Genomic DNA, 27,406 nt, shown 5'->3' with positions numbered 1-27,406 from the left:
GTTTGCGGCCAGTCACAATTGTTGTGTTGGCTCAGAGCTCAAGAAGGACTGACGACAGAACTGGGATCCTGGGACAACAGAGCAGGAATCCTGGGATTTTCCAGCTCCGTGCCTGGTGAGCTGCCCTGCTGTCAGTACACCTGCAGGTGGGCAGAGGTGGTGCCATCCTTCCAGCAGCGCAGCGTCTCCACGGTGACCGAGCGGCACAGGGGACACGTCTTCTCCCGGTCGAACCACAGGCACAGGCACTCCTCACAGAACACGTGCTGGGGACACAGGGACTGTCACCATGCTGTGTGTTCTATCCCCATCTGTCAGAGCTGGGGCAGTTCTCTGCTGTTCTCTGGGCAGGTTTCTTTATCTCTCCCACAGCCAATCCTCCCTCCAGGAGATCTCTGCTGTCCATGGCCACTGAGTGTCCCTGCATGGCTGATCAAATTCCATCATCCCATTGGGAGATGCTCCGCCCAGGGCAGGAGCCAAGCATTCCTACCTGGATACAATCTGAGCCTGGAACAGCCCAGCAGCCTTTGCCCACTGCATTCCCAGGGGAGCAGCTTTCTCCTGCCCTGCATTCCCAGAGGAAGAGCAGGCCCATCTCCAGCAGCCCTGGAGCTCCAGAGGAAAACTCCAGCCTTGTGCAGGATCCCTGCTCCAGCAGAACCACAGCTGGCACTGCAGGAGGGCTGAGCCCCCACGGGATGGGACTGTGCCACCACCCTGACACACAGGGATCAGCTCCTGCTCTGACTCTGGCAGGGTGGGTTTGTATTACTGCATTATTTTATTTTTTTATTTTCTTCCCTAGTAAAGAACTGTTATTCCTTCTCCCATATCTTTGCCTGAGAGCCCTTTAATTTCAAAATTAAAATAATTCAGAGGGAGAGAGTTTCCCCTTTCCATTTCAGGGGAGGCTCCTGCCTTCCTCAGCAGACACCTGGCTTTTCAAACCAAGACAGTCACCAGCAGGCGCAGCTGGCACTCACAAAATAAACCCCAGTTTATTCCAGTGGCACTCACTGGAAATAAACCCCAGTTTGCCAAAGTTGTGCTTTTTAATAACAGCACTGGAAAGAAACTTTCCAAAGGCATACAACACCTGGGCTGAGAGGGTTTTCCTCTCCCATATTTCCCTCCTCAGTTCCCTGTTATCTAAGTCCTTCCTGTGCTCCCATAACCTCTTTCTTCCCCCTGCTCCTGGCATTTGCTTTATTCTGCACTCCCAGTTTCCCCTTTTCAGTAAATGTCAGTTTTCATCCCTGATCTCCTCCTCTGGTTTCTGCAGTGAGCCCTCCCTGGGCTCTCCCCAGCACACACCACCCACCCCAGACTGGGAGAGCAGGAAAAGGGCAAGGAGGGAGCATGAGGAGCTGGAGAAGCTGGGAACTCCTCCACACATGAGGAGTCAGCAGAAATGTCACTCCTCAAATCCCAGCTCTGCCAAGCAGATCCAAAAGCAGCTTCTTGGGGACTTCCAGCTTGGAAACATCTGCACAGATGTTCACAGCAAGGCTAAGAGGCACCTTTGGTGCACAGGATGGCTTTCATTTGATAACCCTGTTATCCAAAGGGAGTTTCAACCCACCCAGCCCTCCCCAGGGGCAGGTAAACTCTGCTCACTCTAGCCCCAGGGTCTGCGCTGCCCATTGCAGCCCCTGCCCCACACAGATGTGCCCACCCCACAGCCACAGCCACAGCTGTCACCCCATCAGCTGCCACAACCCAGTGGTTGCCCAGGGCAATAAACTCCCCCCAGGAGCTGGATCAAGAGCCAGCAAAGGCCTTCAGGAGCTCCCAGGCTGGCTGTGCCTCTCCCCATGCAGGAGCTCCCTGAGGGAATGGCAGCAGGGGAGTTTTGGGGTCTTACCTGGCACAGGAGGATCAGAGGTTCCCTGAACTCTGCCTGGCAGATGGCACAGATGTCCCCTGCCTCACTGCACTGCTGGCTCGTGGCACGGACTCCATAGGTCTGCCAGGGACAGGTGGGGAAAAACAAACCCCACGTCAAAGGATTGGAAGAGGAATGAGCACAAAGATTGCTTCTCACCCTCAGACTCCCCACAGGGACAGCAGTCACTATGTGGGGAAGGGGGATCTCAGCTCCCTGTCTGCCTTTCCCCTGGAGCTGACTCCATCTTTTAGGGCCTCCACTTGTGCAGCAAGGATAATGGAATTTAATGAGCTCAACAGGGAGCTGAGAGGATTAATTCAGCATCATTTGCAGGGGTGTTTAGATAGAGGGAGGGATTATTATTATTATTATTATTAGCAAGCAGGAGACAATGGAAGAAAGAGAAAGCAGCAGTACCCACAGGCTGCCCACTTCCCCTTTAGATACAGGGGAGGTAAATGTTGCTTCACCCCCTGTACCAGATTTAGGGCAAACAGAAACCTGCAGAGGGAAAATGACCAGCCCAAGCCCAGGGAATAAGCAAGATAAGCTCTAACAAGCTTTGATGAGGTTCTTTTCCACTACAGACTTTGATTTTACCCTTTTAAAATGTAAGTCACTGCAGCAGATCTAAATATCAGCCCTGTGGAATGCAGTGCCTGGGATAATTCCTGGGCACTGCAGGGTCTCTTTCAGTGCCACTGCACATCAGGCACCACAAAGCCCTTCCCACACTCTGCACTACAAAGTTCTGTCAGCTCCTTGCAGTTGGATTAATCCACATTACACAGAGCCTCCAATCAGACAGAACAGGAACAATCTCCCACCACAGTTGGGGCAGGGCAGATGTCACAAAAGGTCCCTGACATCCCTGACAGGAGCCCCCAGCTTGTCCAGCCATGGGCTAACATTGTTTTATTCTGTGGTCCTGAGCAATTTTCATTTTATCATTCAGCAGGAACAAGGTTCCACCCTGGGACTGCTTCTCCATGTTGAACTCCTTACCTGGGGGGTGCAAAGGACCTTCAGTGCCTTCCTGACACTTCCCACACGGCCACAGATGTCAAAGGACTGCAAAAAACACATCCCATTTCAGATAATTGTCACAAAATCTCTGTCTGTGTGTGTGAGTCCAGAAACTCAGCAAACATTCTCCAAATGGATACTCAGAGGGGAAAAAGTAACAATGGTGCCAAAAAAGATTTCATGGTGATCATGAAATATGTAATAAATGGGAATTGACAGCGGGGAAGGGAGGCCAGAAAAGCTCTGGGAGCAGCTGACTGCAAAGTGGGGACTTTACAGGACACAGAGGGGCTGGCACCAGCCTGGGCTGGGGACAACTGCCCATCCCACTGAGCAGGGAAGGGCTAAAATGGACCTGTTCCCATAGGGAAGGGAAAGAGGAGGAAGGGAAAGAGGAGGAAAGGAAAGAGGAGAGGAGAGGGCAGGGAAGAGGAGAAAACGAAAACCTAACCCAGTCCATGATCCTTCCCTTTCCTACCTGCAGGCAGAGCACAGGGAAAGCTCACTGAACTAAAGATGTGAGAAGTGACAGTGCAAGGAGCAGCTGGGGCTGTGGCACAGCAGGAGCTCTGGCTGTCACCTGAGGCAGGGGAGGCTGTGGGGCTGCAGCTGCAGAGCTGGAGCAGCACTGCACAGGCACAGAGAGGAGTTGGCTTTCTGCTGCTCAAGTGGTGTTGGTGAGAGTGATTGAGTGGGCTCACTGCAGGGAATGCCAATGAGCTCATCCTGCAATGCAAGGGGAAGCAAATGAGGCACCAGTGATGCTTCCAGTCAGCACACACAGGCCTCAAGGCTCCTTCCAGTAATGTTCCCCCCCAGCAGCCACCACCTGGGGCTGCCCACTGCCTCAGACATCCCACCTCCTACCAGGGATGGGGGTCAGCCCTTTCTTTCCCAGTGCAATTCCCAGCTTTTCCTGCTTGCTTTGCTTACAGCATGACTCCAGTGCCTTTGCTCTGATGTCTCCTTTCTCCCAGACCATATTTCCCCCTCATTTCTTTCCCTCTGGAGCTCCCTGCACCCCCAAAAGCTGCATGTTTCAGAGGGCCAACACCAATTCCTTACCCATTTCTTGTACCAGCCATCACTTCACAACTGGGTCACACACAGGGAGTGCTGCTGCTCAGGACAGGCATGTTTCAGAGGGCCAACACCAATTCCTTACCCATTTCTTGTACCAGCCATCACTTCACAACTGGGGGTGCTGCTGCTCAGGACATGCAAAAAATCCAACCTGGCTGCTCTGTGTGTGAACACCTGGGATTTCTCCACCAAAACCAGAGGCTCCTGGCTCCACCGGGCAGAGGCACCAGCAGAGCTCCCAGCAGCCTCCTGGAAGTGCTCCTGCCCTTTGTGCAGGGGAAGGGGACGCAGCCCCAGCCCAGCCCTGGAGTTTTGCCAGGAGCACAGGAGCTCTCAGTGCCAAATTGGCTTCTGTGGTTTTCTAATGTGGTTTGTGGCTTTGCTAATGTAGATTCCTCTGGGGATATTTTCAGTGTCTCAGGCAAGGAGCTGGACCTGCAGCTCTGGGGACTGGAAATGGGATGGGCAGAGCCAGGGCTCTGTGCCCTGCACTGGGAGAGGAGCTCCCCCTTTCCTTCCACTTCCAGGCAAAGGCTTGGTGTGCACAGGCCCAACCCTGACCTGGACACAAACCTCCCAAAATGAAGCTGCTTTTCCAATCTAGATCACCCCAACACTCCCTATAAAGGCTTCACAGGACAGGCACATCAAGTTAACCCCTAAGGAGCTGCTCCCACCTGTGCCAGGCCCTGAGGAGCCTCACCTGGGCTCTCCTCCCACAGCCCCTGCCCCTGGGCTCAGCAGCTCTAGTTCAGCTCAGCCCTGGAGGTCTCAGCTCATGGCTGGGTGTCTTAGGCTGGAAATGCAGGATTTAGCTGGAGGTGTGTGTTCTATCCCCATCTCCTGCTCTGACTCTGGCAGTGGTGTTTTGTATCACTGCATTTTTATTTTACTTTTATTTTTTCCTTAATAAAGAACGGTTATTCCTGATCCCATATCTTTGCCTGAGAGCCCCTTAATTTCAAAATTATAATAATTCAGAGGGAGGGGGTTTGCCTTCTCCTGCCTTCCTTAGCAGACACCTGTCTGTTCAAACCAGGACACTGAGCTGTGCTCTCAAGGTGCTGGTGTCCAGTTGAGCTGTGCCTTGCTCCAGGTTCCCCTGCTCTTCACCCCCAGCAGCTGGGGTGACTCCTCATCCTCCCCCTGAGCCTGCCTCATTGCTGGGCTCTGCCCTGCAGCTCTTGGACTCCCTCTGACCCTGCCTGGGGAGGCCCTTTCCTGCCAGCTGTGGTTTTGAGCTTGGCTCCCCTTGCTCCCAGCAGCAGAATTCCCCACCAGCACCTTCCCACTCTGAGGGCTTCTCCAGGTGTAAGAAATGCCATGTGGAACTGCATCCCTCTTCCAGGTGTTGAGATACTTTTGCAAGCAGGGGACAGGAAAGATCACTTGAAAGCTGTTCTTGTCCACCTGTGGTCTGCAAGGAGGGGTGGGTACTGCAGTGGGTCCAGGCAATGACACCTCTGAAAGGGCCACCAGTCCTCCCCCCAGCATAGGGAGAGGAGCTGGGGCTGAGGGATGTGCAGGGAGCTGCTCCTGTCCTGGCACTGCTTGCTCTGCTCCTGGCTGGGCTCAGGCCTGCTGTGACCACACCACTTCACTGGCCATGACCTCCTGTGCCTGATTTGCTCACAAGAACTGTAAAGGCCTCGACAGGAGGGGTGGCAGGACCCTATTTCTGCACAATACTCTGTAATTCAGCACTGCTCTGCTCCTCTGAGCTGTTTCCAGCTTGGATATATTCTCTGTTCTTCATTTTCCAGTCTGCTCCTGCTGAGCCACAGGCACAGACAGGGATCTGGGATGGAGCAAGCCTGGCCCTTCTCAGAGGGGTGAACATCTGGTTTATCAGGGTTTGCTTCAGCTACTGCCCTGCCCCTGAGCAGGGTTTAACACACACCACTAGAAATTCAATTATTTCTAGACCCGAGACTCCTCTGACTAAATCACACCTACTCATTTACATTTGTACCAACTTTGTGCTCTTATTTTTGAGGAAACATGAATTTCCCCTGTCCGTCACTTGTGTCAGCCAGAGCAGGGCCTGGAAAGAGACCTGTTTTATCCAGGCAGGACTTGGCTGCTCCTTTCCCTCCCTGCTGCACTCAGAGCTGTGAGTGGCAGAGGAAAGCTTAGAGACAGCCATGAGTGTCTGCAGCCTGCCTTTGTGTGACATCTGGAGGTGTGCAGCCAGCCAGCACTGCTCCCCCAGGACCAGCTCCCCTTCTCCTGCAGCCTCTGCAGAGAGGGATTAGCAGAGCAGCAATGACTTCATGAGTCTGATGCAACCCTGGGAGCAGGCTCAGATCCTCCCCCAGCCCAGCAATGTCCACATGCTGGGCAGCAAAATGCCTTTGGCAGCTGAAGCAGGCTGTGCTCCTGGGCAGGGACAGCCACAAGCAAAAGGAGCATTTGTCCCTTCAGCTGTGCTGCTCCCCTGGCCCAGCTCCCAGGGATGTTCAGGAGGTGCTGCTCACCTTGCAGAGGCTGTACATGATGATGAGGATGCCACCCAGGAAGTAGCTGCTGGACGGATCGTCCCCCATGATGTATTTGTACCACAGCTGGATGGGCACCAGGGAGCGGAACAGCTGGCTCAGCTCCTCAATAATCAGATAAAACTTTCCCTGCAAGACAAGCAGGCAAGTGAGACTGTGATTATTATCAGGAAGTCAAAAGAAGAACATTTAATTTGTGCAGGGCTGTGCTCACTGACCACTGCACTGTTAAATGGTGCAGAGCCCACACTCATGAGATGCAGCTTTCCCTGCAGCCCCTCAGCTCTGTGCCCAGAAAGGATAAATATCCCTTCATGCCTCCACAGGGCTCAGCTGAACACAAGCTGAACAAGCCACTAAAACATTCACTTGGTTTTTTACTGTCAACTTAAACTTGAAATATGAAATCAATGAAATCTGCTATGAAGCATTTTGGAATTATAAACTTTAGAGCAGGTTATGGATAGGCAATAAATTGTGTGTCTGGACAGTGCTGCAGAAAAACAAAGGTTAATATGGGATTAACAGGATGCAAGTTGTAGACATTATTATTAGTGAGAAAAGGAAAGCAAGTTATATCTCTAACCTTACAGCCCTTCTGAAGGTACAGGGATTAAATGTAAAGTAACTCCAGTCTTCCTGGCAACTTTTTAGGTAATCCCAAAGAATCAAATTAATTATATTTGACAGCATCCTTCCCCTCCCCCTCAGGTGTGTGTTGGCTCTTGGGCAGTGCACAGATAAAAAAACTGGGGCTGGAAATTAAACCCTCAGGGCATTTAGAACTCAAAGGGACCAAACCTTCCTGAAGACCTCAAGGCAGGGAAGGTGAGGAGGGGGAAGTGTGCTGCTTGAAATGCTTCTCTCTCAAAAGAGACTCAAAGAATGGGCAACACCCTTTGTCAACCTTCACCAAAGCCTCAGTAAGTGCCTCATTTAAGGCCACCCCCAGTTTGTTCTGTCCCACGCTGTTTGCAGGGACAGCTTTTGGCAAACGAGCCCAGAAGGATGCTCAATCTGCAACGACATTATCTGAAAGATTTGGGTTTGTCCTGTCAAAATCCTTTTATCTGCTAAGCTCCTGGAGAAGGGGAAATTCCCCTGGAATTTTGCTGTGTTGTCCCAGTTAGCTCTGTCATCAGTGATGTCATCGCAGGCCAATCACTAATTGCTGCGGTGGGGATGGGGATTGAGTCCTCGCAGCCGGGCTGGCAGCAGCCAGCGCCCCTCCCCGGGGGCTGCGATGAGATCACTCGCAGGCCATCCTGCTGCTCCCGACAATCCAATCCTTCCCACAGCTCTGGCACGCTCATGAGCTCATGTCCCCCGGGACGGGAGTGAGGTCACACAGCGGCTGCTATCGGACCCGGCTGCTTCCCTGCACTCCCCATCCCATCCCCATCCCATCCCCCTCCATCCCCATCTCATTCCCATCCTCATCCCTCCTCCAGCCCCATCCCCATCCTATCCCCACCCTCATCCCCCCTCCATCCTCATCCCCATCCCCATAGCCCCTCCATCCCTATCCCCATCCCATCCCATCCCATCCCCGGCACAACTCCGGGCAGCAGCCGCAGCAGTCCGGGCTCGGGAACGCCCCAGTTTATTCAATTAGCACTCGGGTCTCTCCCAGCCCGGTGCTGCGATGCAATCATGGTTTATTTTGGGTGTTGCTGGGGCAGAAATGACAACGCTGTCATCGTGTCCCTCCACCGGGCTCTGATGAAAGCTCCCAGCAAGATAAACGCAGCGAATTTTGCTGTTTTGCTTTCTGCACTCATCCCTCCCACCCTCCATCGGTCCCTGCTGCTGGCTGGGACAGGTCACCGCTTGCTGTCCCATTGCATCATCCTGCATCCTGCATCCTGGCTGGAACTCTGCTCCAACACAACCTCCGAGTGCTGAAAGCACAGCGGGCACAGCCCCGGGGCACCGCCAGGCTCTGGAGGTGGCAGTGGCAGCAGTGACAAACTTCAGCATCCAACCTCAACTTCTGCACCCTCCCAAGAGCTGCCAGAATTCCCTTATCTCCAGTTTCCAGCGGTAACTGCAGGGTAGCAGGATTTTTTAGCAGCTAGGAACTTGGTGACAGCCTCCCAAGAGTGAAGTTTTAAGGGATGCATCCCTCCCTGCAGCCCCCTAGCAGCACCCACCTGACCAGAAATGTTGGGAAGTTTGGAGTGATTCCAGCAGGGCAGCTGAGCATCATTTGAAGAAAACTAGAAACTGCAGGCACCTCAGTGCACCACACCAGCCCCTTTTTGAAACTAGGAAAAGTGCCAGAAAATCAGAAATAATTCTATAAAGGGCTGATGCAGAAGTTAGGCCCTCCTTCTGAGCCAGAAGCTTGGAAAATGAGGATTGTTCCCTAAAATTTCAGCAGTAAAATGTAGATTTCTGATAGCACTGCAACTTACTGCAGACAGCATCCATCAGTGGGAAGCACACTCAACACACCTCTGCACTGCTCAGCTCCGTTACCTCTTGGCTACCTAGGTTACATTTTTCAAAGTCAAACCTTTGTCTTGAGCTCTATTCTATCCCAAAAATTCAGCTAAAATACATCAGTTTTTTTTTTTTTTTCCCCTTCAAGATTAGAACTGTGTGTTATATGAAGCACAAACATAATTATTTGTCCTGTGCATCTGATTTGGCACCACAGCTTGGAATAAGGCAAGGTGAGTCTCTGCCAGGTAAATTCTCCTATGTCACAAAAATCCTTGTAAATCTGGGAATTTTCTCTGGAATGTAGAAAGGTTGAAGAGCTCTCTAAGATCAGCAGAATCTTTCTGGTGGGCCTGTGAGCCAGCCCCAGTGCAGGACTGGACAGTGTGGGAGCTGAACTGCAGAGACTAAATAGGATTTTACCTGGAATTATGGCTCCTGATGAGGGTGGGGGTCGGGACCAGCAGAAAGGCTCTGCTCTCATCAAGGTTAAGCCTGCCCAAGAAGCGAGAAGGGCAGAGCTGGCCCTGCTTCCTCTGAGGGAGCTGCTGCTATCAAACACTTCATTAGCACACGTGGGGAAGGGCTGTGCTGGGATCTAATTTTAGCAGCTCTGCTGATGAGCCTCAGATACCACATGGAGAAATTTTGATTCCTTTTTTTCAGTGCTCAGTGAAAAACACAAGTCAGTGGCTGGTGTATAATCCCCCCATTTTCCTGAACCTCCTTCACCACACAGAAATACCATTCTTATGGTGTAAACCAAGCACTTCTTTTGAAAGAGGGGAATTTAGCATTTCCACACAATTGCACTTTCCCTTCTGCACATGCAGAGTTTCAGTCTGTACTGCACTTTTTGCATGGAATTTCTGGGTATTTTGTTACATCCTCACTACCTGATGGCAGATCTGCATCTGATCCCTTCCTGCCATTTGAGCTCTGCCCAGAGGAGCACATTCCTGGAATTTCTTCACTCCCTTTATGAGATCAGCACAGCAGAAAACACTTTTAAAACCCCTTTATTTTCATGCTGCTGGCTAACCTCAGGGACAGCTTTTCTCTGCATTTTCTAAATGAGACACACAAAGATAAAGGTCAAGGCAGGGCTGTTTTGGTGTCCAAGCTGAGGTGCTGGGATTAGACTTTTATAAAGCACTTCATTTTCTAGATCACGTTACCATTAAAAGCTGAACCCCTGACTTCAGCTTGCAGCTCTACCTGACTTCTCTAGACTCACACAGGAATTATTTGGCAAAGTAAAGGACAGGATTTAATTCTCCAATGTAGCAACTCAACTTGAATTTGTGGAATGTTCTTCTCTTTGTTTCCTGTGAACTTTCCAGTTGCTGCAACAGCTTCTTTCTAACCCTCACCTTCATCCTTGGGGCATGGTGATGGAGGGGAGAAGTCTCACAGAAAAATAACATGGAACAGTGTAATTAAAAACAGAATCCCAAGCTAGACACAGCAAAGGAGGCAGGCTGCAGCAGCAGAGGGAATGCTAACTCCCCCAGGGCTCAGTGTGCAGCCTCCTTTGCCATAAGGCTCTGCCTCAGTGTGCCTCCCACAAGGAACAGAGAGGCACAGCAAGGACTGGCACGCTGCAATCAGCGTGGGGCAGGCAGGAGAAGTGAGAGAAGTTGCAATGAGGCAACTGCAAGGTGTGATTAGCACTCGAGGGAAGCTCCAAGTCTCACTTGCTCTGCTGCCAGCAGCATTAGGGCATATTCTTTAACATGCTTGAAAAAGCTTTGGAGTCCTGCTGGCAATTTGGATCAGGGGAGAGCAGGCTCTGCTGAGATTCCAGGTCATGGTGCCAACAGATCAAGTGTTGGGTAGGAGCAGTAAAACAGAAAATTCCCAGATTTACACAGCAAACAGCATTGTGGCATTGTTGGTGAAAATCCATGCAGGACTAATGAGGAGTAATGTCAAGGTGGGACTAGAGGGGAAATTGAGAATTTTAGTTAGTGTACAATGCTCCTGAATATCACATCTTTTGTATCTTAAACTGGAAAGTTAAACTGGGAAAGCACTGAAGAGCAATGATTTTTAAAAAGTTCAGCAGCAGTGACTTGCAAAGCAAGTTTAGGGAGGGGGACAGAGGAGTCCCCACTCCTCAGTACCTGCTCTTGTGCTTCAGTTAGTTTTTTAATTTTGTAAATAATAAATCCCACACTTGTGACTCTGGGACAGCACATCAGTCCCAGCTGCAGCAGGGAAAAGTCCTTGCAGAACATCTGGAGCTCCTGTGGCTCAAGAGGACCCAAGCTCAGACTGCTCCATAAGGAGTGGCTCTGGTTGTGAGTGAGCTCCCCCAAAGAGGACCCAAGGTCAGAGAGGAGAGGGAATGAGAGCATGGGCTCCCACCTGCCTGGGAACACCTCTTCAGCCACACTGTGAGGGAGGAGCAGCAAAAAATTCCATGCTGCACAGACAAGGACCAGGAACATCTTTGTCTGGGTATTTTTTATTTAACATCATCTATGAGCCAGCTCCCAGTGAGTTTTTTATTTCTTCTGTATTTTTAGAGGACTCATATGCTCCAAGAGCCTTTTTTTTTTTTCCTTAGGACAAAAAAAAAAAAAAAAAAAAGGTGCAGTTTCAGAAGGAATATGGAAATTAATATGCCAGGTTCCATGGCAGAGCTGTACACATGTATGACAGGAAATGTGATGTGCACCTGAAGAAGGTTTTTGGCCCAAGGTCCAAGTGCAGAATTTGCAATTGCTGCCACATCCAGGCCAACTTTTCTCTTACCAGACTTGATGAGATGGTACTTTAAAAATAAAAAGCACTAATAAAACAATCAACTGGAACAAACCACCAAGCAAGTATTTTCAAAGCTGCAGTGAGGGGCCAATGTCAGTGTTCTCCTTTGCACTTTCACTCTCCTGGAAATGCAGCTCCCTGTAACTTGGCTCTGCACTGAACATGTAGAGAAAAATCTTACTGAGGGCTCTTCTTATGTATTAAAATGTTCATGGTATCTCTGTCCCCTCTAGGGATAGGGACACACAGATGGAAGAACTTGGGGTAACAGTTTCTTACAGTCCTATTTGGTTTGATTTTCTTTCTCCCTCCCCCCATGTTTCACTCACTTCTCCAGCTCAGATTGCTGACAACAACATGAGGAGGGGATGGGAGGCTTGCAGGCACCTGGGATTTCCTAAGTGAAATCTTTGGCAAGTCTGTCTTTTTATTATTTATTTCCTGATTTTGAATTCCACCCCCCTCAAGCTGTCATTCCTTAGCAGTGAAAATGAAAAGCTGCCCTTGATGTGTGCACAACAATGGAAGCCTCTGCAGGCCACATGGCTCCTGCAGTTTAATTTACTTTAATTCATTTTATATTGAACCAAATGATCTTATTTGCCTTTTTTAATGGAGAGCCTTCAGCCAAGCCCTCCCTTCCAAAGGAATGATGAGCTCAGCTGTTACTGAAACTTGTACCCAGCTCAGTGTCCCTGTCACAGCCTGGGGGCAGGGAGGGACACCTCCAGCAGGGTGGGATCCTCTGGAAACTCCACAGAGCTCTGGGATTAGTCTGATGCTGGGGTGACCTTCCTTTTCCTGCTTTTCTCTCCAATCCACAAGCTCTTCTTTCCCTGCATTCCAGCCTGACTGGTGCCTCTGTTGTCCAGGTTGGTTTGGAACCTGGGAGTCTGGGGTTATTTTGTCAGAATTTCAGTCTTCCCTCATTCTTTGGAGGAGTTGCTCTGAATTTCTGAGTTACTCAGGCTTGGGGAACTCTGGCTGGTTGTACCCTCACGATGAAGCAGCTCTCATGCTTCACACTTCCAGCACCCATGACGATGGGTTTTGCCTACTGTGCAAAGACAAACTTTTTCTGCCCCTCAATTTTAGTTCACTTTCTCTCAGTTAAAGCATAAACTGATGCTACAAACCACAGAAGCTTACAACAAAAATTGCCCTTCCTTTGATGGGCCATACTATGAAAACATGATCCAGGTTCTTTGGATGGGGGAAATTGAGTGTCCTGACCCAGATTTTTCATGTGTTTACTTTCAAAATGAAAAGGTGCATCCAACTGATGAAAGCAGAGTTTAGTGCTATTCACTATTGTCATTGATGATCTTGATGGAACAAAGTAAGGTACAGCTGACACTAAACTGTAAGCACAATTGGAAAGAAGGATTATATTCCAAATTCATCTTGACAGACTGGAGAAATGGTCTGGAAAACAAGGAGGGAATGAAGACAGTCCAGAAGAGAATAATAAGATCTGGAATTAACAATCTCCGAGAAAGGACTCAAAAAATTGCTGGGAGTTCAGTCTACAGACAAGTGTGAGGGGAGATATAGAGACTGATAAATAAAAGCGGAAAACACACAGTATTCAGAGAAAACCAGGATCCCAAGGAGCAGCAGGAAAAGCCAGACTAGCTTTGCAAGTGCCTTTGAACTTCCAAAATGAGGAAAATCCAAAGAGCCAGCTCAGAGGCTGAGTGCAGGATGATTAAAGTTCCCCACATCCCACCCAAGGGCAATTTTAGTATCTACTGCAGACTGCCAGCAGCTAAGGATTAAATCCCTGGGTACTGAACTCCAGCCCTGAGAGTGCAGCAAACTCCACTCCAGGTTCTCTACCAGGGGAGCAAGAGGCTGCTGTTCTGAGTAATCTGGCACAAAAACTTCTCACTATATAGAAATACCCATCTTGAAAAAATCAAGCTCTGCTGAGTTAAATTCATATTTCTCCAGCAGCCTGTTACCATTAAGTGACAACTACCCAGATGTTTATAAACTCCAAGCTGAGCTTCAGGCAGAAATACTACTTGGAGAACACTCAGGGGAAGAGAATAACTTTGTATCTGGCAAGTATTCAGAGAAAAAAAATTGATAAAAATTTTGGTCAAAGTTAATGTGCCTAAATTGCACCAGAAGTGCATTAACTGAGCAAAAGGTTCTATTTAAATCCTCACCTGTGCTGGCCTGTGCAGGTCAGGGGTCAGCAGGCTCAGGGAAGGAGCTCAGCTATGTGATCACCAATTACCATTTCCATGGTGTCCTGTGGTTCTCCTGGAGCCCTCCCATCCCAGTTTGATCTTGCTTAATTTGTTACACCAGATCTCATCCTTAGCTGGATTAAAGGCTGCAGAGTGGGGGAGAGAACCCCCAAACCAAACCCAGATCTGGTGGTGGTACCAGCAGTGAGACCATCCCCAACATCCTAAGACAAAAAGGGGCTTAAAAAAAGTGAGACACATTGCTCTCCAGAAAAAGGTATTAAAAATGAAGCATCTGTGCTCTGAGTCATTACAGGCCCTTGACAGATGTGATCCTACCAGCTCCTCACTGGAGCTGCAAATAAAGACCCCTTCTCTTTCTTCTCTCCAGACAAGGATTAATGAGTACTTGGGATGGCTCTCAGACAAGCAAGCAAAGGCTGTGAACCTTTTCCAACACTGCCATTTATCTTGGGGGGACTATTCACATCACTTCTCCCTCCCTCCCCAGCCTGGATTATGCTCTGACCCAGCACATTAATCTCCCAAAATATAATAATAATAATAGAAGGAGGGGAAAAAAAAATCTGGACAATTGCCAGAATTAAATTAAATTAATAACCATCTCAGATAGCCCTGCTGTGCAGGAGCAAACTGCTCAACTCCCCTGCCACCCATGTCATTTCTAAGCAAAACTATTCCCAGTCTAGATACCCCCTGAAGTGCCCTGCCTGAGACTTTCAGCAATTACTGCTGGTACCTGGCATCTGCAGAGTGCCTTCCATCCCCACAGCTGCCAGAGGTTTCTTTACTGAATGCAAATAACACACATTGCTACACCTGCCCCTGAAATGGGGACACTGCTGAGTGGAGGAAGAGGCAGCATGAGAGAGCTGCAAAATAAAAACATATCAAAAGGTGTTTGGAATGAGAGAGAAACTTTTAAAAGTCAGGTTTAGTCTATATGTGTTTCATAAACATTTAAACGTGCAGCATTTAATTAATTTTTTTTTCTCCCATGGTTAGAACTGGTGCTGCCTTTTGTGGCTTCAGTTTAACCCAGTTACTTCTTTGACCCAAGTGGGAAGCCAAAGAGACAAATATTTACAATTTCTTCCCAGAAAATGAAGAGGTTCCTGCTTCAGAAATACGAATATACAGAGATTACTCAAAAAACAAGACTTAAAGTCAATGAGAAAAGCAGTTATCTGGCTGCTAGCACTGATCCTCCTCAAGCAATGCTCACCTCACCTCCCTGGACTTTAATCACTGCTGGTAGTACCAAACCCTTGCTCAGGTCTGTGATGGCTCAAAAACCACCCCTCGACCCCAGGTGACTTTCTGCCAAAGGTTTAGCAACCTCACCTCCCTGGATTTTAATCACTGCTGGTAGTACCAAACCCTTGCTCAGGTCTGTGATGGCCCAAAAACCACCCCTCGATCCCAGGTGACTTTCTGCCAAAGATTTAGCTCAGATTTTAATGGTTTTATTTTTCCATCCATAATACTTGGCCCTGGCCCAGGGTGCCCAGAGCAGCTGTGGCTGCCCCTGGATCCCTGGCAGTGTCCCAGGCCAGGCTGGACAGGGCTTGGAGCAGCCTGGGGCAGTGGAAGGGGTCCCTGCCATGGCAGGGGTGGCACTGGGTGGGATTTAAGGTCCCTTCCCATCCAAACCATTCCCTGATTCTCTGATTCCACGCTGCAAACCTGTGGTGAAGGTATCAGATTATCAAAGACAGAGGTCTGTGCCTCAAGAAGAGTCTCCTACCTTTGACTTGACAGCGAGGATGATCTTGGGCAGGGCCACCACGAGGCATTTCAGGGCAATGGTGAGGTACTTCAGCACAAAGTCTGCAATGCCCACAATCCACATCAGGTCAAAGAAGTCCAGCTTGTCCAGGTTGGGTTTCAGGAATATAAGGCTGAAAGAGATACCAAAGCTCAAATATCACTGAGGAGAAGTTTGCTGGCTAGAGAGAGCCCAGCAAGTCCCCTGAACTTCAGGGAAGTTCTCAAGGGCAAGAGCAGGAAGACACACAAATCAGGTCTGGGCTTCCTCTGGGCCTCCTGACTCTGCTCTTGCCCACTTTTATAGGGGTCAGCAGGTTTGCCCACTGTCACAAAACAGGGCCCAAACACCCACAGTGTCTCTTTGGAACCCAGCAGTGTCCATAACCTGCCCTTCCCACTGCCTGGGGCGCTGACAACGCCCTCAGTGCACAGCGTGGGATCCGGGTGTCACAGCTTGTCCTGGCAAGGACAGCCCTGCTTCCCTGGGCAAGGGAACAGCCCCTCAGCCCCTGAGGCTGCTCTGCCACAGGGGCACCGTCCCCAACCTGCTGGGCACATCAAACAAAGTGGTGACACAGGAAACCCTGCACCAGCCACGGCAGAAAGGGGAGAGCTTCACACGTGTCCTGCTCTGACAGTGCCACTGCCTGGAGCACAACAAGAGCTGGGCTCTGTTAGTACTCTTACCTGAACCAAAGATCCAAAAATTAATGTCCCTTACATAATGTCATTTACTGGGCTGAATATTTGCTGTTTAAAAAAGTGGAGTCTGGGACAGCAGAATTTCACCCAGCAATGGGCAGGAGCTACTGGCCTGAGCAATAATGAAAACTAGACCCTAGTCAGGCTGAAAAAAACAGGATTCATCTTCAGGGTATTGATCTGCTAAAGCCTCACGGCAGAAAGCAAAAACTTAACTGGAAAAAGAAGGAAAAAAAACCCAAAAAAACCAAAAAACAAAACAAAAAAATCAAACAAACAAAAAACCAACCAACCAAATAAACAAAAAAACCCCAAACAAACAAACAAACAAACAAAAAACCACACACACACACACAAAAAAAAAAGTAAAGTAAAGTAACCAACCCAAAATTAAAAGCCTGAACATAAATTTAAAATACTCACAACACTGGCACAGCACAACAGGTAAAATTATACCCTAAAAACAGAAACAGAATCAGAAACTTTACTACTATTCATGCACTAGAAACAAGAAAAAAAAATCAGGAAATGAAAAATTAAAGAAAGAAATAGAACTGAAGCAGACATTTCTAATTTGACAAGCCTGGCTTGTGAGTAGTCCCAGGTCTAGCAAGCAAGAGATACACCATGAGCATGACAGCACTGCAGCACTCACAGGAACAGGGCTGCTCCTGGAGCTGTGGCCCAGCCCAGCCACTGCTAATAAACCACACTCTAAATGTCTGTAAGATGGCCCCAAATTGCTAAAATCCCTGTAATTTAGATTATTTAGCCTTTATTTTGAACTAGTCCCATTCGTGCTTTTAACCTTGGCCACCTTCTTAGACACACCCTGCTACCCTGTGGTGCAAACAGATTTCACTTGCACACCTTTCTGCCATTCCTGTTGCTCCTTTCCCACTCCCTCCCACGAGCTCCATCCAGACAATCCCATGCCTTGGCCTCTCCCATTCAGCCCCACATTCAAACCTTCTCAGCTCTCCCCCTTTCTCTGCTTATTATATGCTTACACCTGTGATTATTCCTGTCTGCTTTATATTAAGTGCTGAACCAAATGCATGAGCACAAACCTTTCTGTGTTTGAGAACTAACTCAGTCAGGATTTGAAAAGCAAGGTAATTTTAATTCTCTCAGATCCAAGTGCCCTGAGAACACTGGAGTAAAGCTGCCATTTGATCTCCTGTCCTGCACTCCAATCTGGATAGACTGAAGAGGAAAATCAGTGGGTCAGTTCCTCATCTGCCTCTGACACCTGCACTTGATGTTCAGCTGCAGTGGTCACAACGGGGGTTCAGAGGGCATTTTGGAAAGGATCCACCCTGCTTTGACACCATCACACCCTGGCCCAGTTATCTGCTTATGTCCTTTACTGGCAGGAGCATAATCCCCTGCTAAGGTGACACATTCTTTTCCTGCACAGGAAGATATTACAAAGATGTAACAAAGACAGCAGATCCTTTAGGCACACACACTTCCTCCCACAGTGTGGGGGAGGATGGGTTTCCCTCTTTCCCCCCCTGGCAATTCTCACCTGCTCCCACCCTGTACAATGCAGATTTTGCTCACCTGTTGTACAGCTGCTGAGAGCTGAATGTGTAAAGCAAGTACAGGGTGTTTCCAGTGAGGAAGGCCAGGATCCAGAAGACAACCAGCACTGATCTCTTCTCCTGGGTAAGGAAAAGAAGCAGAGTTATTTCAGCTCAAAACCTCAAGACTTGAGCTGAGCCTTCAACTGCTGAAAAATCCAGCCCAGGGGATGCAAATATGTAACAAAATGTTCAGTAAATAGTTTATTTACTCAGGACTAAGAAGTAATCTGCAAGGTAAAGGCATCTAGAAACACAAGCAGAAACGATTCTCACTCCTGTAACCTTTTCAATGGAAATTAATTGAAACAAGCTGGTGAAAATGACAGAATTAGTTGCAGAATACATCTTCAAAGTTGGGTTCTTTCTTGGGACACCTAAAATCTCCTGATATTTAAAATGCAGGTTTAAATAAGTCCATTCCATGTATTATCCTAAATTCTGAGCTGTCACCTGGCTGGAGTGACAATTCATCAAAGGGATGTTTTCTAAAGAGACCCTAAGTCACTCAGTGGAAGGCTCAGCTAAATGAAATATACTACATGCAGCACATCTGGGGATATCCTAAAGCATGGTGGTTCTGTAACATTCATTTTTGATTGAACAAATAATTAAAGGTCAAAAGAAGTGGAAAATTTTGCATTTCAACATATATGGAAAGTTACAGACAAGCTGGATGGCAGAAGACACTGTCCTGGGTCTTGGCCCTTGGTAACTTGGAGGAGTAAATTTTATTCCTGAGAGGAAAACACCCACCATTTTTCTTGTGAGCTGATTTATTAAGAAAGGAGGTCTGTGTGGCTGCTCAGCAGCCAGGCCTGCTGTGCTGAGATTTAAAGCAGGCAGATCAAGAGGCACACTGCTGGAAGGCCAGAGGTGCAGAGTGCAAGGCAACAGCAATCTGTTACTGGGCTGTGCCACTGATCCCCTCCCTCACTGCTGGATCCCACTGATTCCACTGCTGCTGGCACATACAAGCATGCACTTGTGCCACCCATTTTGTAATCTGGACAAAAAAGCAATTCCAGCCTTGTGCTTTTAGTGCTGTTGAAGTGTTCTCCCAACACAGAAGATCAGAAGACCTGAAAAGATCTGCTGGTTTCTTTACATTCTAAACATATTAATGCCCAGAGCATTATAAAGCCATTAGCAAGCAACACATCTATGAAATCTTTCAGCTGAACATCTCAAAGCATTATCTAAATGCTAATAAGCTCAATCTCACCATTAATAAGTGAAATAGGCTCAGCATCTCTGCAGTACATGATGGGAAAACCAAGGTGCAGAGCAGGGCTGGAACAGGCACTGCCAGGCAGAGGGAGGTGCAGATTACAGCATCCCTGACCTGTCCTTTTTGTTTTACTACACCACATTTCACAAAAAAAACCAAAACAAAACAAACCAAAAAAAAACCAGGACAGAGACTTTGGGAGAGCATCAAGCATCAGTGAGGAGAGGCAGGAAGGAAAAGACAGATCTGTGCACAAATAAATGCATTCAGCCCTAGACTGCAATCAAACGTTCATCACAGATGCCATTTTGTGTTGGGAGCAGAACTGGTGGAATCCAAAACACAGGGAATTCTCAGAACTTTGGCTAAACTTTGTTAGCCTGTAAGCCAAAGCTTAGAATTAAACACAGGATTTGATCTGAAACCTTGGAAAAAGCTTCCAAACTTAGGTGCTAGAAACAAGAATGTGGATTTATAGTTTGAAGCAGAGACAATTTAGAGTTTTAGAGTTTAAGACACAGAAAAAATAAAAAGGTAAACAAGGGGTTTAGAATACAGTACTGTAGGTCTGTGTGTCATAACATGATTAGCTAAGAAAGTTTACACTGTAGCATGAGTCCATAAGATGAAAATCCACAAGGATTGAGTCAAAAACATAAATATCCTTGTTGGCAGTGTTTTATTGGTCAATAAATCATTAAAAGGTCTTGTAACTACGAGTCTTGTGACTTTCTGAGCCACGCTGTGAAGATGTGAGCCAAACCCACCCTTCCTATCTAAGCAGAAAATAAATCACATCATCTAAAAAACTTAGAAATCCCATCTCTAACTCATTGAAAACTCCTTCAAAAATCCCCATACAGAAAGAAGTAAAATGCCAGACTCACCTTCAGAGCCACCTGTTCTCGGAGCGTGGAGTTGGCGTAGGCAAAGGTGCTGGCCATGCCAATGCACACAGCAATTCCTGCAGGGAAAGGCTCTGTCAGGGAGAAACCTCTGATGCTGCTTGACTTGATTTCACACCCACCACCCCACCTGCACGACAGGAGTCTCTGAACCCTTCTGTGCCACACAGAAATCTTTGCTGTCACCAGTGTAAGCTCTCCCCACCTTAGAGAGAGCTCTGAGGGAGAAGCCTTGGTAACATCCTCAGCCTCGCAGGAATGTCAGGGAGAAATCAGAAAAGGAACAGCACTGGTCAGGACAGGAAACTGATGGATCTGACCCGGATGAACACAGCTTGGACTGAGAGTAGGGGGAATTTATCACATGCATTATCCCATGCATTTGAGTATGTTCCCTTCATGCCAGACTCCATCTGAACACTGCCACATGGATAAACGTATCAGACATCAGAGCCTGATAAAGCCTCCCAACCACCCTCTAATCACAGCTCAAAAAGCTTTGACAAATGCTCACCAAGCTTGTGCTGGAAACAAACTTTAGCCAGGAGGATCAAGATGAAGGGAAGTCCCTTCTGCAGCCACCCAACCACAGCTTTGAGCTCCGAGAGAGCCGGGGCCGGCGTTCCGGCCTGTTCCTCGGCGCCCTCCTCGGCGTGGCCGTGCCGGTCGCCGCCGGCCATGTGCAGCAGCGAGGAGCCGCGGTGGTGGCCGTGCTGGAAGTGATGCGCCGGGGCCCGGTGGTGGAACGGGGCCCCCTCGGCCCGGCCGGCGCCCTCGTCCCTCGGGGCTGGCATCTGGATGAACACCTCTCCCCCTCCGGCCGCCGAGCCCAGCACCAGCCCCGCCGGGAAGGGCGCGGCGGCGATGGAGGCCGCGGGGATGCCGGCCAGTCCCGAGAAGAGCTGCTGAGGGGAGGCGGCCTCGGCCTTGAGGCTCTCGAACACTCCGCTCTCGTCCACGCTGGCCTCCGAGCTCAGCGTCTGGCTCCGGCTCCTGCAGCGGGCACAGACCCCGGGATTCAGTCAAAACGGGGGCACAGACACAGGGATTCAGTCAAAACAGGGGCACAGACACAGGGATTCAGTCAAAACAGGGGCACAGACACAGGGATTCAGTCAAAACAGGGGCACAGACACAGGGATTCAGTCAAAACAGGGGCACAGACACAGGGATTCAGTCAAAACAGGGGCACAGACACAGGGATTCAGTCAAAACAGGGGCACAGACACAGGGATTCAGTCAAAACAGGGGCACAGACACAGGGATTCAGTCAAAACAGGGGCACAGACACAGGGATTCAGTCAAAACAGGGGCACAGACACAGGGATTCAGTCAAAACAGGGGCACAGACACAGGGATTCAGTCAAAACAGGGGCACAGACACAGGGATTCAGTCAAAACAGGGGCACAGACACAGGGATTCAGTCAAAACAGGGGCACAGACACAGGGATTCAGTCAAAACAGGGGCACAGACACAGGGATTCAGTCAAAACAGGGGCACAGACACAGGGATTCAGTCAAAACAGGGGCACAGACACAGGGATTCAGTCAAAATGGGGACACAAACCCCAGGATTCAGCCAAAACAGGGGCACAGACCCCGGGATTCAGCCAAAATGGGGGCACAGAACTGGGTGCTGGTTTAGCCCAGTCTTGAGCTGTTTATTTTCCAGCATCAGTCTCATTACGTGGTTATGACAATGTGAAGATGCCAACAGCTCATGTTGTCAGCAGTAGCTAAAGAACTCAATGTTACAACTCACTTTAGAAGTTTTTTGACCAATCACACAAAGCAAAAGCATACTGTCAGTAGTTCTATCCAACCACTATGAGCACACGTACCTTTGGTTAAAACAATGCTTGCTTATTTAGAATACAACACCTGCTTGCAAGCATTAAAATGCAATGCACAGAGCTCCATTATTAAGCTTAGAACTCCCTAATATCTTGCTAGATATACTTTTCTGTAGCTTAGGGAGTTATACTAGACAAGCACTAATACACAGCCCATTGTTCTATTTGTCCTTACTTTCTACATGTCATATAACTTTTGCTGACAAATCTTATGGCTACTGCTTAGCTCCAATCACAGTTCTGCTGTCTCTGAGGCCTGCCTTTTACAGCTTACCCAAGACCCTCTGATTTTAAGGATTCCCACTCTCTCAGAACACCCAGGTCCCCAGATGCTCTTCCCTGTGTTTTCTGCCAAGAAGTCACAGCTGCATGACTAGAGGCCAGTAGCAAAATCAGAGAGCCTCTCCAGACCTGACCAGAACACATCAGCTCCTTCACCAAGGAATGAGGCTCCCAAACACCCTGCTTGCTTTTGTAAAAAACAAAGAAATAATATATCCAGTACCAAATCCAGTATCTTCTATAATGATTTGGGTATTTTAAGCAAAACATACAAAACCTCATGGAACCTGACACAGCACCACCAAGTCAAAAGAAACAAACAAATTAACCAAGTGAACTCAAAACAACTATCTACCCCCAAAATCCTCTGTCTTTATTCTGGGACAATCACTGCCTGCCCACTGATGAATTGCACTAGAAGAGACACGAACACCAGGGAAAGAGAAGCACTGAGAGCTGCTTTGTGTGTCCCTGACCTGACACAGAAGTGAAGGGTGTGCTCATGGGTCCAGATAAACTCTTTTATTTTTATATTTTGGGCGAATTGGACATGGATGTACCCAAATTACTGGGCAGAACTGGTTCTGGCACTGATTCTCTCCTAAGCATGTTGGAATACAGGCAGATTGCAAAGAGAAAGTCTAAATACCTTTATCCTAACAGCAAAAGACAACAGGGTTTATTTTCTTCACTAGAAGTCAATACAAGGAAAGTTTAGTTGAGAGGCAACAATGCAGGTGACAAGTAGAATGATCACCAGGCAGTCAATACCTGACAGACAGCAAACACTCCTCTAACCTGCAAAAGCAGAGTAAACAATAAACAAACCCCAGCAAGAGGCAAAGCCCACAAGCAAGGCATGGTGCAGAGCTTTGGTCTCTCCTGATTTGAATCCTGGGAGATCTCTAACTTTAGGAACAGCAGTTACAAGTTGAGACAGCACACGCAGGGCCCTCACCCCTCTCTCCCGCATGGTTCCAAAGCCTCCCCAGGGCACAGAGCTCTGCCTTTCACCTCCCTCTGGGGACACCCTCAAACCTCTCCACTAAGCAAACTCCTAAGAAGGCTTTTTGTAGCTGCACCCCATTCCCACTGCATCTCCACAGGCTCCTGCAAGGAACCAAGTCAACAAGACATTGCACACCTCGTTCTGGTCCAAAATATTCATCAGCCAGGCCTTTAAATTCACACCTAATGTTACAGTTCAGGGATGTACACACAGCTTATGGCTGGGAATGTGAAAAACAGCTTGGGAGGAACCCAGTGCTACACATAAAGACACAACTATCCTTTGGAATAATATTGACAGGATACACGAGTGTGCTTTCAGCAGGAAGGAATTAATCTGTGATGTATTTATAAACAAACAAGGTTTGTTTGTTGAAATTGGGAGGCTGCTGAAGTTAACAGAAGCGAAGACCAGTGGCAACAGCATTTCCTTCTACAGTCAGAAAAACTTCAGCCTCTGTTCCTGACTACGTATTTACCCTGTTAAAAATCAGAAGTATCATGCAGAAAAAAAATGAGGATGGCTTTCTTTCCCCCTGAAATTGAGAATGGTACCATGCGAGCAATGGCCATGACATAAGGCTTCAACTCTAATTGCAAAACCACTCTAGAAAATAAAATATTTACTAATGATCTTTCACTTATAATCTCAGCTCAAACACAGCAATGAAATTTGTTAGTCCCATCTTTGTCTTGGAGTAATTAGATTAGTTTCTTCTTTAGAAATAAAAATAAAATGTCATACTCTAACTCTGGGAAAGCACCAGGGAATATTTAGTACCAGAACAACAACAGTGGCAAGGCTCCCTTGATGATGTTATAATTACAGAAACAAATTAGAGGTATTCTAAATACTCAAATACATGAAGATAGATACAGACTCTGGGAAGATGTAAAGGGTCACCCAAACTCTTCATAAAACACTAGGAGTAGTTGGGAGCTTCAGACCAGCAGACTTTTTAAACATCTCAATAAGAGAAGTGCAAATGGTTCCTGGTCACACAGGTCCATTCCTGCACACTGACAGTGCTCAAGGTGCCATGAATCCAACCCCTCCTCCAGAGCTCACAATCCTGCCCATGCTCTGCCAGCTGTGCCATCCTGCATCACCCTGAAACACTGTGGCTGGCAGCAAGCAGTGAGTGACAGCAAGGAGAAAAGTCAACTTGTCTCTAGAATCCCCAGACTTGAGCAGAAAGCCCGGCCACACTACACACACAGGAATTTGACTTTCTCAGTTTTAAGCTTTCATCTTTTAAAACACCCCCTCTGTCAGATTACGCCTTTTCCTGACCCAGAGATGGGGCAACTGAGAGGAATTTTAAAAACTTTTATTCCATTTTCAGTCTCATGAGAAGGGTGAGACAACACAGAGGTTATAACTCACACCATCAATATCAGAAGCCAACTACTTCCTAATTACAATACGTTTTAAGTGTTTCTTGGCCTATCAGCTTTTGCCACAAGAAAAATGTGAAGAATGTGTCTGGGTCAGAAAAAGGCTTAATCTGACACCCCTACGCTTAAATCAGAGGAGTATACATAAATAAATATCTATACCCTCCTCTTGGGAGAGGAACCTGGAGGGAGGAGGAAGGGGAAGGATTTACCTTTCAGGAGGCACGGTGTCCGTGTTGCTGCTGTGCCGCCTCTGCATTTTCCTCAAAACCCTAAAACACAACACGCTCAACATGAACCCTGTGGCTCAGCAAATCCCAGAGTGGCTACTGGCACAGGCCCTGGGGGCAGAGGGCAGTGTGACCCACTCAGCTGGGGACATGGCTGGCAGCAATCATTTGTTTCTGTGACAGAGCACCTTGAGCTCCCATTTGTTTCTCAGCACTCTTGAAGATACAGCTTTGAATGGCAAACGGGGGCACGCGGGTTCCAGGCTGGGCAGGAGTCACTCAGGTCCCCTCCTGCAGGAAGTGACAGTCACCAGGAGGGATGGCATGTCCTGGCAAGGAACATGGGGACACCTAACAGTGGCTCTCGAGGTGGCACATCACTCAACAGCCTCTTGGGAAATGAGATCCAGTCTTCTTTTTCTGCAGGAACTTGCTCTGCAAAGCAAAACTGAAAGGGAGGAAGAAAAAGAAAATGTGTAAACATTTTTAATGAAAAAAATACTATTAGCTCATGACAATATTCTTTTAAACAAGCAACTCATTCATTTTAATCTACAGAAATACCATTTGCAAAGTCTGGACAGTAGCCCCAGAGTACAACAGCTACTTAATAAAATGTAAAGACTAAGATCTAAATACTCTTGAATATAAAAAATTATAACATTATTCATAACACATGACAACATATACATAGATGTGCAGCCCATGTGTAAGGCACAGTGGCTCTGGGAAGGTTTGCCAGCTGTCTCAAAGCACAGTACCTGAAGAACAGCTTTATCCAGAGGTGAAAGGTGCCACACTGGCAGAGATGGAAGCTCAGGAGCATGCAGACATTCACAGATGGAGTGCTCCAGACAGTTCAGGACAGCCCAGATTTCAAACTCATCCCAGGTCCTCCCACCAGTGACTCTCAGCAGCTGGCCACAGCGCTCACAAAGGAACACCTGGAGGATGCACACACAGAGAGCAGTTTTCAGCACAGTTTTACCTCTCCATGGCCCTGGGAAAGGCAGAGAGGTGCATGAACCCTTGGTGCTTCAAGCCCTGCCCACGGGCCTGACCCAGCAAAGCTGTTTTCCCCTGGGACTGGCACCTGCAGCCCTCCCACAGGCACTCCCTGGCAGCGCTCCCAGAGTTGTGCTCTGCCTTCATTGTGTCCATACACACACCTTTAATCACACACACGTGTGTGTGTCTGTAATAAATACAGACAGACATAAATGTATTTATATGTACGTGCACTTGGATCACAGAACATATCACACACATATATCATAATACATACTTTATATATCCATCTGTACATACACATATGTACAAATGCATGTGTAGATACATATATATGTGTGTGTACACATACATACACACTTACATATACACATAGATGTATAGATATGATCTGTTAATGTATACCTACGTACCCATTATTGACAATCCTATACATAAATATGTGTACATACATATATACAGACATATCTATTAATACAGTTCTGTACATACACATACATATGTAAATCTATATATACACACATACACATAGTATGCATATATAAATATACATACATATAGATAGACATACATGTGTATATATATGCAGACATATCTATTAATGTGGTTCTAGACATACACATACATACATAAATATATATATACACATAGTATACATATATATTTATAGACATACATACATGTATATACATATATATGCACACAGAAGTATTAATACAGTTCTATACATATACATACACATATACATCCATATATACACATACATATCTATATAGTATACACATATATACATATAGATGTACACACATTTATATACATATATATACAGAAATATCTATTAACAGAAGTCTATACCTTTACATACATATACACATCTATATATATACACATATATACATAGTATACATATATAGGTATGCATACATGTATATACATATATATACAGAAATATCTATTAATACGGTTCTATACCTTTACATACATATACACATCTATATATATACACATATATACATAGTATATATATAGGTATGCATACATGTATATACATCTATACACAGACATATCTATTAATACAATTCTATACATGCACACAGGTACATACATCTATATATATACACAGTATACATATATAGATATACACACATATACATATATATATATGTATAGGTATACATGGATACATATATATACAAAAAATATCTATTAATACGGTTCTATACCTATACATACAGCTATATATATATGCATACATATATACATGGTATACATCTATAGATATATACATATATACACACAGATACATACATATATATACGTATATCAATTAAAACCATACAATTCTATACGTACACACATATACACATGCACACACAGGCATAAGCCAGGCCATCTTTTCCGGTTCGGTGAGGGAAGGAGGCTGCTGCTGGCATCCGTGGCGCAGTGCCCCGGCCCGGCCCCGCGCTGCCCCGTACCTGGCTCGGCCCCCGCCCCGCCC

General features: G+C 47.3%; 1 protein-coding gene across 1 annotated transcript; it reads right to left on the bottom strand.

The window, feature by feature from the left end:
• Window positions 1-27,390, bottom strand: RNFT2 (ring finger protein, transmembrane 2). The gene is made up of 11 exons (XM_041420286.1): window positions 27,262-27,390; window positions 25,662-25,844; window positions 24,883-25,348; window positions 20,643-21,121; window positions 20,111-20,187; window positions 17,973-18,073; window positions 15,682-15,835; window positions 6,478-6,627; window positions 2,897-2,962; window positions 1,868-1,969; window positions 1-266 (listed from the first exon to the last, which is right to left on the bottom strand). The coding sequence occupies exons 3-11, from the start codon at window positions 24,963-24,965 to the stop codon at window positions 132-134; spliced, it is 1,347 nt and encodes a 448-aa protein (XP_041276220.1). The 5' UTR covers window positions 24,966-25,348; window positions 25,662-25,844; window positions 27,262-27,390; the 3' UTR covers window positions 1-131.
• Window positions 27,391-27,406: the final 16 nt, after the last annotated feature.

This window comes from Onychostruthus taczanowskii, unplaced genomic scaffold, assembly GCF_017590055.1.
Source record: "Onychostruthus taczanowskii isolate IOZ18803 unplaced genomic scaffold, ASM1759005v1 scaffold64, whole genome shotgun sequence".
Taxonomy (NCBI): Eukaryota; Metazoa; Chordata; class Aves; order Passeriformes; family Passeridae; genus Onychostruthus; species Onychostruthus taczanowskii.
The sequence above is the reverse complement of the archived record's forward strand: the minus strand, read 5'-3'. Positions and strand labels throughout refer to the sequence as shown.

Coding starts and splice junctions, on each gene's coding strand:
- RNFT2 (XM_041420286.1), bottom strand. CDS start 24,965: ATGTTGAGCGTGTTGTGTTTTAGGGTTTTGAGGAAAATGCAGAGGCGG. Junction 6,628..15,681: donor TCCTCGCTGTCAAGTCAAAG/GTAGGAGACTCT, acceptor CTTGTCTTGCAG/GGAAAGTTTTATCTGATTAT. Junction 2,963..6,477: donor TCATGTACAGCCTCTGCAAG/GTGAGCAGCACC, acceptor TGTTTTTTGCAG/TCCTTTGACATCTGTGGCCG.